Source organism: Eubalaena glacialis, chromosome 7 (genome assembly GCF_028564815.1).
Source record: "Eubalaena glacialis isolate mEubGla1 chromosome 7, mEubGla1.1.hap2.+ XY, whole genome shotgun sequence".
Lineage (NCBI taxonomy): Eukaryota > Metazoa > Chordata > Mammalia > Artiodactyla > Balaenidae > Eubalaena > Eubalaena glacialis.
In genome coordinates this window covers 68,425,796-68,437,004 of record NC_083722.1, presented here as the reverse complement: position 1 = coordinate 68,437,004, position 11,209 = coordinate 68,425,796, and the positions used below count along the sequence as shown (strand labels likewise).

The window sequence follows — 11,209 nt, the reverse complement described above, 5'->3', positions numbered from 1 at the left end:
CCACTAAGCGGGAATGGGGCTTTACATTCATTAGGTTAAGTTGCTGCTAGCAAACCTTAGCGCCAGAACTCGAAGCATCACAAGAAGTACAACGTGGTAACTGTTCTTGAGGAAGTGATCGTCAACTTTGGGTGAGCAGCCATAGGGAAGAGCCGGTGAGGGAGCAGTAGTCTGGGGTCTGGCTTGGGGGAACCATGGAGAAGGACCAGCCTCCCGGCTTCCTAGAGAGGCGCCCAGGGCGCCAGCCTGGAGCGCTTCCGCTTTGGCTCTGTTCGGCTGGGCTGCCGGCACTCAGGGAGCGGCTGGGGATTCCGCGACCCTGCTCCCCAGTAGCCCAGCCCTCCCCATCCTGGACCTCGGGCGTCAGGGCCTGGCACTCGCCGCGGAGGGGCCCTCCGGGCTCCACGAGCCTGGTCCCAGCCCTCTGCCGGAGAGGCGCGATAGACCTTCCTGCCTCGAAAAGCCGGCCGGATCTCCTCTGATTCGCGGTACTCAGGGTGGGGTCAGGTGACGTTTGGGTTCGCCTGCTTCCCAGGGTGGAGTGTTCAGATGTGGATGTGGTCTCCGGTCCCCATCGCCCACTGGGACGTTGAGCGTCTTACCTTTTCCTCCCGGGGTCAGAACACCCCTTGCATTTTTTTCTGCAGCCGGTGCAGAGGTCCACGGACCCCCTTTACCCTACTTTCTCTTCAGAAGCTTGTTTAGAGCCTTTGCCATTCATGATCAGTAGAAGCATTCAGTGCAGACTACTTAGTAATGCATTCACAGTGGTTCAGGGATTTTCTTAAAAGCCATGAATACACTGCAGTCCTTGACTTCAGAGATTCTTTCTGGGAATTTCCATCCTCACCAGGCAAATTTGTAGAGTGTATAAAGGAGCAGTTGCAGCGCACAATGAATCCCTAGCGAGGGTGCAGTGAGGCCATCCACAGTGTCCTAAGAGTATGTTTCCAAGGATAGTGGCAAGGAGACTGAGGGAGGAAGAGGTGGCAAGTGTGGGAAACAAGACAGGGTCAGTCTCATTGTGGTTCTTTCTCCTCTTAGCTCTGCAGGTTCTTGCTTTTCCAAACAGTGAGGGCACCGCGTGAAGCCAGGGGTCATCAGCCATGCTCCAGACATGGTCCCAGGTGAGCTGAGCTTTCTTCCAGCTTTCCATATTCAAAACAGATATGAAAGGGCTTTACAGGACCCGTAGCCTGCTTTGAACAGTCCTGTGCTTAGCTTTGCATCCATCAAAGAGTATGGCAAAGGAGTATGTTAGGGGAGTTGATGAGGGAGAGTAGGATAAACTTGGGAGGATCAGGTTGGGAAAGAGGGGAGCACCAGCCAAGAAATTCTCCTAGAAACTGAGAATCTACATCCATGCAAACTGCAAGTACGGTGCACCGATGAGCAGCTTTGGTCTCACTAGGGGGCTCATTAGAAAGGCAGAATCTCAGATCTCCTGAATCAGAAGCTACATTTGTACAATACCTGGGGAATTAATGGGCAAGTTAAAATTTGGGGAGTGCTAGTCTGCGTGACAATACACAGAGGAAGGCTGCCTCCTAAGATTAAACAGGCACACCCACAGGAGGAGTTTACTCTGCAGACCACGGAGTCAGGGTACAATGAAGCCCAAACTGGGAGCATTGGAGGGTGTGGATTGATGAAGGAGGTGAATTCTTGGAGGAATGCTGAGTTTGGAGCTGAAGCCAGTGCCTCTAGCCCATTGCAAAGACTGCAGCTTAACCTGTGTAAGAGGCTGTATCCATTGTTGGCACAAATTCATGCAGCATTGGAGGAAGTTTTCCCTCCAGAGTTTTCTTAGTGGTACAGGATAATTTCAGTAAAGTTTTCTCCAGAGTCCTACATCATGTAATGAGAAAGCTAGGTATATCATGTAATGGATGTATCATATAATGAGAAGGGTCCATCCCAGAAACTTAAGAGCAATGTATATTTGGTTCATTTTTCTGGACACTGGACCATCCACTTCTGTTTCAGCACTTAAGCCAACATTAGTTCTGTGTCAGGAAATGTTTAAACATCTTTTGGGACAGTCTGTTCTCTCCAAGTGCTTTGCCTGGACTATAGTAGTCATGGGGGATTATGTTCCACTAAGAGAACCCCAAGTGACAGTGGCTTAAACAAGATAGAAGCTTCTCTCTCACAGCAAAGAAGTCTGGGAGAGGCAGCGTAGAGCTAGTGTGGCAGCTCCACTGTCATCACACATCAAGGTCCTTTCTTTTTTTAATAAATTACTTTCATTTTTAAATTAATTATTTAATTATTTCTGGCTGTGTTGGGTCTTCGTTACTGCGTGCGGGCTTTCTCTAGTTGCAGTGAGCGGGGACTACTCTTTGTTGCGGTGCGCGGGCTTCTCATTGCGCTGGCTTTTCTTGTTGTGGAGCACGGGCTCTAGGCACGCGGACTTCAGTAGTTGTGGCACGTAGGCTCAGTAGTTGTGGCTCGCGGGCTCTAGAGCGCAGGCTCAGTAGTTGTGGCGCACGGGCTTAGTTGCTCCGCGGCAGGTGGGATCTTCCCAGACCAGGGCTCGAACCTGTGTCCCCTGCATTGGCAGGTGGATTCTTAACCACTGCGCCACCAGGGAAGTCCTCCACGTTCTTTCCGTCTTTTTGCTCCACTGTCCTAGCACTGGCTTTCATGCCCAAGGTTACTTCATGATCCAAGGTGGCCGCTTGATTTCCAGCTGTCATGTGCATTACAGCTAGAAGAGATGCTAAAAACTCAAACCTCTCAGCTGAGTTGCTCTCTTTTAGGACCTCTCAGAAGTGAGATAGATAGATAGATAGATATAACTGTCAGCCTTTGCGCCAGTCTCTGTGAGAAACATTTGTTATTTGGAATCTTTTAGGAAGTTCCCCTAATCTCATCTGTGGTTGTAATAAGTGCTGAGATTTATATAACATCATGTGCCAGGTGATGTTTGCTTTACACATATTAATTCATTCCATCCTTACAAGAGCCCCATAAGCTAGGTACTGCTGTTATCCCAGTTTTCCAAATGAAGAAACTGAGGCACGAAAAGTTAAGTGTCTCATCCAAGTTCATACAGCTAATGGCTATAGGGATGGGATTTGAACCTAGGGAGTCTGGCTCTAGAGCAGGGTTTGTCAACCTCAGCACTGTTGACATTTTGGGCCAGGTAACCCTTTGCTGTGGGGGACCCTCCTGTGTCCCCCACAGTAACATCTGTCCCTGGCCTCTACCCACTAGGTGCCAGTAACATCACCACCACCCGACAGTTGTGACAACTGAAACCATCTCCAGGCATTGCCACATATTCCCTGTTGGGCACAGTATCTCCCCCCGCCCCGCCCCACGTTGAGAACCACAGCTCTAAAGTCTGTGCTGTTAGCCATTATGCTGTGCTGCTCTGTTATCTGCTTCCCACATAGAGGAATCTACAACGCTGTTGATTTAATAATGGAGAAGGAGGAAGTACTAGCAAAGGACCAAAGCAGAGTGATGAGAGATGGAGCTGGATGTTGAGAAGCTGAATGTTGCAGAGAACAAAGAACGAAGGACGCATCGATAATTAGAGAGGAGAGGAGGGTGGAAGCCATAATGTGAAGGAAGAAGGTCAGGACCATGGTCTCAGCTGTTGACTCTCAAGGAAGTGAAGACAGAATATTAACATTCAGGATCAGCAAAGTGTCTGTTCTCTCCACTGTTCAGTAAGGGAGCCACTAGCTACAGGTGCCTATTTAAATTAAAATGAATTAAAATTAGAAATCCAGTTCATCAGTCACACTAGCCAGGTTTAGATTTCCTGGTCAAGGTGTTATCTGATTTCTTCACTGTATGGCTATTGTTTTCCCCTTGCAACTGAAAAATCTGTTGGGAAACATTTAAGAGCATGCACATATCCTGCTCCTCATCAAAATTTCCGCCTAGATTTAGCATCCAGTGATGGTTCTTGTCTGAACCAATCTTTACAATGATGGCTACAACCCTCCAATACTTCTTCGGTTATTTCTTCCACCCATAAGGGACTAAGCACAAGGAGATGGTTGTTGACATGACAGACTGGGATAGGGGACAGTGTGATTCAGGGAGAGATATTATAGTAGGACTAATTTATGTAAGTGGTCAGTTCATTTTGAAATTTTTGCTTCCTTATTCAACCTCGTAATAAATACTCAGATAAAGAGGACTCACTTTTGTCTATTTGAAAGTGCTTACTATCACTGATCCCCATCATCTAGAAATGGGAATAATAATTCTTACTTCACAGATGTGTTCTAAGGATTGAGCTAATTGATGTAAAAGTAACTGGCACGGGACAAGGCACAACGGCCTAAACAAGCTATGACTTTCCTTCTCCCTTGGGAAGGTGGAAACGGCCCCAGTGGGAGGCAGGAAGAGACACACCTGGTGAAGAGGACAGTGTTGGCAGGTCGGACAGAGCTTAGGTGATCAGGGACAGGTCCATGTTGAAGAATGGAGACTGCCTTTCTGTCCCTGGAGTCAGATGTGTTAGGAAAGGAGGAGGTGACATTGCCTTCATGGGACAAACAGTTTCCTGATAAGGCAAGATGTTGGGAAGAGGAAGAATCGCCCCTCTGTCTATATTAAAAGATATGGAGGGGGCCGTCCAGAGAGGAGCTGAGCGGGAGGCCCTGATGGGGGCTTCAGGGTGGCTGGAGGCTGGGCAAAAGATACCCGCTGTGGTCATGTAAGAAAACATGCCAGAAAGATTGACCCAGCCCATGGAACCAGACCCAGGGTTGCTGTGATCACCAGGCAGACAACAGTAGGTGCTGCACTGTGTGCTTGGGATGACAGTAGTGGGGCCCCAGAGGCAAGCACATTGAAAATGGGGATGCTGGCTGAGGGCTGTGCCTGACTGGGGTGCTGTGTGGCTCTTCTTTCCAGTACACACCCTCCCTGGGGCTCAGAGCCATGGACTCCAGGAGATTCCTCCCTTCCCTGGAGTTCAGGCCACTCCCTCTGCCCCATCCAGGGCTTGAGCAGGAACCTGTTGTTTCAGGAATTAGTGAGCTTTGAGGACGTGGCCGTGTACTTCACCCAGAACCAATGGGCCAGCCTGGACTCTGCGCAGAGGACCCTGTATAGGGAGGTGATGCTGGAGAATTACGCAAACGTAACTTCCTTGGGTGAGTCCTCCTTCCTTCCTAAAACTCAGCTTTTGCCATTGTGGGCTCCTGGCTTCCTCCTTAATTGATCTGGGATCTCTAATACTACCAGGATTGATGCTCCATGAGCTGAGCTCCCCAATCCCCAGTTGTAGGAGTAGCTGCTGGAGAAAGATCTGGGTTTACTTTGTTTTTTGTTTGTTTGTTTGTTTGTTTTAATTATTATTTATTTGTCTGTGCCAGGTCTTAGTTGCGGTGTGCGAGATCTTCAGTTGTGGCATGCAGGATCTCTAGTTGCAGCATACGTGATCTTTAGTTGCATGTGAAATCTTTAGTTGTGGCATGTGAACTCTTAGTTGCAGCATGTGGGATCTAGTTCCCTGAACAGGGACCGAACCCGGGCCCCCTGCATTGGGAGCGTGGAGTTTTAGCTACTGGACCACCAGGGAAGTCACCACTTTGGTTTTAAAAGAGACTTCTCGGGAATTCCCTGGCGGTCCAGTGGTTAGGACTCCACGCTTTTACTGCCGAGGGCACGGGTTCAGCCCCTGGTCGGGGAACTAAGATTCCCACAAGCTGCAAGGTGTGGCCAAAAAAAGACTTCCCCTCTTTCCCTGTGGGAACTCTCCTGGGAGGGGCTTTACTCTGGGCACAGAACACTGAGAAGGTTCCATGTTTGTTCCTTCACTCTTTCAATTCCCTGGAGGAGACTCTGGCCCCATCTCCTCTGTGTGAGAGTCTCCTGGGGCCCCCCCATACACACTTCCAATGACAGTGGGAACTTTCTTTGTTCTCAGAGACAGAATAAACTTCCTGCTGAGCAAAACAATTTGAGCCCTCCTTACACCCCAGAGTCTCTCCATACTGCCCTTACTTCATCTCCTAGGACATCACTTCTTTTTCCACCTGGCAAAGCAGAGGGTGGGCTGAGAGGGGTCAGAGTAGACTCTCCTCAGCTTCCTGTTCCTTTTCTTTCTCCTTCAGCAGCATTTCCGTTCCCCAAACCAGATCTGATATTCCAGCTGGAGCGAGGGGAAGCACCAGGGGGCCTGGATCCCTGGACACCCATCAGGAGAGAGGTGAGAGGTGTCTGCACAGGTAAGCAGGAGAACCTACCATGTTCCTCTTCAGCTATGCCTCCTTCAGTCTTCTAATGATTTAACATGAAAAAGTTTCCCTTGCTGGAGCTTCAGACCCAAACTGGAAAAGACGTGTCCAAACATTTCATTTTCTGTCATTTTTCTTTGTAAAACTAAAGGATTTCAAACCTTTTGTAGTGAAAATAGGATTCTGTTGGTCAACTTAAGAATATAAACAGAATATAGTAAGAACTTGTTTCTGTAAGAATATTTTATATGTGTGTGTGTGAAACTGTACAGGAGAACGGAATGTTTATGAATTCCTGAACACTAAGTTATAAATTAGCTTTTGGAAGAAAGCCTGTTTATTTTGGGGAGTGTTTTTTCTACTTCTGTAAAAAATGCTATTGGCATCTTGATAGGGATTGCATTGAGTCTCTAGATGACTTTTGGTTGTATTGACATTTTAACAATATTAGTTCTTCCAATTCATGAACATGGAATATCTTTCCATTTGTGTCTTCCTTGATTTTTTTTTCCCTCAATATCTTGTAGTTTTCCGAGTAGATATCTTTCACCCCCTTGGTTAAATTTGTTCCTAAGTATTTTATTGTTTTTGATGCTGTTGTAAATGGGATCAATTTCTTTATTTCTCAGAAAACTCATTGTTAGCGTATAGAAATTATTCAGATTTTTATATGTTAATTTTATATCCTGCAACTTTACTGAATTCATTGATTAGATCTAACAGTTTTTTGTTGAGTCTTTAGAATTTTCTATATATAAAATCATGTTATCTGCAAATAGAGACAATTTTATTTCTTCCTTTCCATTTCTGGTACCTTTTATTTCTTTTTCTTGCCTGTTTTCTCTAGCTAGGATTTCCAGTATTGTATTGAATAGGAGTGGTGAGAGTGGGCACCCTTGTCTTGTTCCTGATCTTAGAGGAAAAGCTTTCAACGTTTCACCCTTGAGTATGATGTTAGCTGTGGGCATGTCATTTATGGCATTTATTATGTTGAGATATGCTCCTTCTATGCCTAATTTGTTAACAGTTTTTATCGTGTATGGATGTTGAATTTTGCGAAATGCTTTTTCTATATCTATTGAGATGATCATACGATTCTCTTCTTTCATTCTATTAATGTGAAGTATTGGTTGGTTTGGAGAAAGCATGATTGGGAATGAGTGGTTTCCTTTTTTGAAAGATATTGAATTGAAGTAAGTGTAAAGAACCATCCAGAGATTTGGTGTATAGCCTTTCTCATTCAATTGGCCCTGTTCTTATACTCTCTCAATCGCTAATGCTGTTCAGAACCTCTGTAAACCAAATGCCCCTTTATTATTCACCCACACTCTGTTTTCATCAGTACCTTTAGGTTGACTCCAGCACTTCAGGTCACCTTGATGAAACCCTTTCCCAGGGACCCACCTGCAATTGTCAGTGTCTTCCTTTGCCACAGCTACACATTGTTTAGCTGGCCTGCCAACAGCTTTAAACCAGCATTGTCCAGTAAAGCTTTCTACAGTGATGGAAGTGTTACATATCTGCACTCTCCAATATGGTAGCCATTAGCCACATAAGCACCTGAAATATGGCTAATGCAGCTGAGGAACTGAATTTTTAATTTCGTTCCATTTTAATTAATTTAAATTTAGATAGCCACATGTGGCTAGTGACCACCTAATCAGACAGTGCAGCCTAAAACCATTAAAAAAACAGCCTCCAACTGCCTCTTTTAGTTTCTAGATCAGTGGGTTTCAAACCCTAGTGTGCATCAGAATCACTTGCAGGGCTTTTAAAACACAGACTGCTGGACACCACCTCCAGAGAGTCTAATTTGGCAGATTGGGGTAGGGCCTGAGAATCTGAATTTCTAACAAGCTCCCAGATAATGATGGTCCTGGAACCACACTTTGAGGACCACTGTTCTTGAGAATCTTGAACTGTGTTTTTAAAATTCTGGGTTGCAACTCCTCAATGAGTTGTGCTCAGCATTTAAAAATTAGACTAGACTGTGCTAGGCTTAAATAAAATAGACCAAACTTGTATAAAATCTGTCATATGTTCATCACTCTTATTAAGGGTATCATTCTGTGAAACTTTTGTTTCTGTTTCAGTTTTGTACGAGTGTATACGTTTTTGTGTGGAAGCATGTGTGTACTGAGTGAGTCATGGTCAAAATAACTCAAGAAACACTAAGCTAGAAGTTTCACTTGTCATATCTTTGGTGCCTGAAAAGGCAAAAGCGGCTTCCCTGTTGTAGTGCCACCAGTGAGAGTGTGGGTCCCCCTTGCCCGCCAGTTGCCATCTCCAGTCCTAGAAGGGTCTTGACTAGCCATGTCTTTTTTCCTTTCGTGGGTAAGTCTCTCTCCCAGGGGACAGCACATAGGTTTTGAAATTGCGGTCCTTTTATGAACCCCTCACAACTGGCAGTGTTACAAACCGTTTTTTCCCCAGTCAGACTTGCTATAGAGCACATCTCTTTAAAGATTACAGAATACTCTAAAGCATTTGGACAGTTTCTTGTCTTGACAGGGCCTTGAGATCCACTGTTGCGGACAGCATCTCCCAGCCCTCTGGATGCTGTGTGGCATGAGAGCTGCTTACCCAGCTCTCTTTGCTGTAGTTCAGAGATCTCCTTCCTCTACCTCAGCTCCTTCTGCTTTCCCTTTTTTTTTTTGGCTGCTCTGTGCGGCTTGCAGGATCTTAGTTCCCCAACCAGGGATTGAACCCAGGCCCACAGCAGTGAAAGCGCTGAGTCCTAACTACTGAACCACCAGGGAATTCCCTCCCTCTACTTTTCTTAATTCCTTTCCATTCCAGCAATTTCTCCACCCCATTCCCATTTTTCTTCTTCCATTCGTCTCCATTAACAGTTTGTGCTGTCTGCACTGATTTTGTTGTCTTAATGGCATTGCTTTCCTTCTCCACCTCCAGTATTTTTAACTGTTCCTTCAGGGCACCATCAGGAGGCTATGTTTCCCTCCAAAAAGTACATATGTCCTAGGTAAGCTAGTACTGCTTAATCCCTTTCTCCTTCTAGCATAAATAGGTGACTGTTATGTTTTCTTTTTTCTTTTCCTTTTTTTTTTCTTTGATACCTTTATCTTTATGTAATGCCCTTCTTTGTTTTTTTGTTACAGTCTTTGTTTTAAACTCTATTCTGTCTGGTATGAGTATTGCTACTCCAGCTGGTATGAGTATTGCTACTCCAGCTTCCTTTTTGTTTCCATTTGCATGGAATATCTTTTTCCATCCCTTCACTTTCTGTGTGTGTGTGTGAGAGTGTGTGTGTGTGTGTGTGTATTTATCTATTTTAATTTTTACTTTATATTGGAGTATAGTTGATTAACAATGTTGTGTTAGTTTCAGGTGTACAGCAATGTGATTCAGTTATATTATGTTTTCTTTTTATCATGCTAGGTGGTAAAACCAAGATTGAGAATGGAGGGCAAACTCCAGAGCTGAGCATTTCTAAAGGACCAGAGTCACACAGACCGGTAATGGAGGTACTGCTGGTGGATGTTCCGCAGCACCCTTACTTTGAGAACAGCTTAGAGAAGCTGAAGCTGTATGACATGGGGAAGAAAACAAACTCAAAGAATGGCGATTTCACAGATTTGCCAGTCCAGGATCATACATTTTCCACTGTTGAAAGAGAAGAGATAGCCAGACAACTGGAAGGAAGATGTGGTGTCCACACACATCTCATTGCAAAGCAGGGCCTCCCTAGAGAACAGGTATTTTATAAATGTGGTGAGTGTGGCAGATATTTCAACCAACATTCAGACCTTCACCAGCATCAGAGAATTCACACGGATGAGAAGCCCTACAAATGCAAAGAATGTGGGAAAGCCTTCAGATATAACTCAAAACTGTCACGACACCAGAAAATCCACACTGGGGAGAAACCGTACCCGTGCCAGGAATGTGGACAAGCCTTCAGTCAAAACTCCCACCTCCTTCAGCATCAGAAACTCCATGGGGGAGAGAAACCCTATGAATGTAGGGACTGTGGGAAAACCTTCAGCTACAACTCAAAACTTATCCGGCATCATCGAATCCACACTGGGGAGAAACCCTTTAAATGTAAGGAATGTGGGAAGGCCTTTCGGTGTAGCTATGACTGCGTCATCCATGAGCGAATCCACACTGGGGAGAAGCCATACGAATGTAAGGAGTGTGGGAAAAGCTTCAGCTCGAATTCAGTCCTGATTCAGCATCAGAGAATCCACACTGGGGAGAAACCTTACGAATGTAAAGAGTGCGGTAAGGCTTTCCGCCGGAGTTCGGTATTTCTCCAGCACCAGAGGTTCCACACTGGGGAAAAACTCTATAAGTGTCATGAATGTTGGAAAACTTTCAGTTGTAGCTCACGCTTTATAATACATCAGAGAATCCACACCGGGGAGAAACCTTATGAATGCCAGGAGTGTGGGAAGGCGTTCAATCAGAAAATCACCCTGATTCAGCACCAGCGAGTTCACACTGGGGAGAAACCTTACAAGTGCAAGGTGTGCGGGAAATCATTCAAATGGAGCGCAAGTTTCATTCAGCATCAGAAACTGCATACTAGGAAGAAACCTGCCCAAGTTACAGGGCCGTCCCTGGTTAAGCCCCACTGCCCCACTTCATTCCTCTCCCCTCCACCTCCCCAACATGCGAGCCCTGCCCCAGCCATGCCAGGGTCTCCCCCGTCTTCTCCACATGCAGTGCTGCTTCCTCCCTCTGTGCCTCTCTTCGTGCTGCTCCCGTCATCTGAAATGGCCAAGTCTTCACCTGTCCAAATCATGCATTTCTTTCAGGATCTTGCTTCTCCTGGGAAGTCATCCCCTCATAGCCTGAACCCTTTATCTCATTCCCCATGAGCTCCCTCATGTACTCAACTCCATTGTCCCTAGGGTAGCAGACTTTCCTCTGGGCTCCTGGTCATGTCTTTAATGATACTCTTCTGGTCTTCCACAAGTAAATCATTATTGTTTTCCCAGCTCCATTTAAGTTTCACGCTTAAGGACCATATTTGA

General features: G+C 45.8%; 1 protein-coding gene across 1 annotated transcript; it reads left to right on the top strand.

Moving 5' to 3' along the window:
- The first annotated feature begins 353 nt into the window (after positions 1–353).
- ZNF619 (zinc finger protein 619) lies at positions 354–11,209 on the top strand. Its single transcript, XM_061196583.1, has 5 exons — positions 354–488; positions 1,045–1,127; positions 4,997–5,123; positions 6,087–6,200; positions 9,609–11,209. The coding sequence occupies exons 2-5, from the start codon at positions 1,107–1,109 to the stop codon at positions 11,051–11,053; spliced, it is 1,707 nt and encodes a 568-aa protein (XP_061052566.1). The 5' UTR covers positions 354–488; positions 1,045–1,106; the 3' UTR covers positions 11,054–11,209.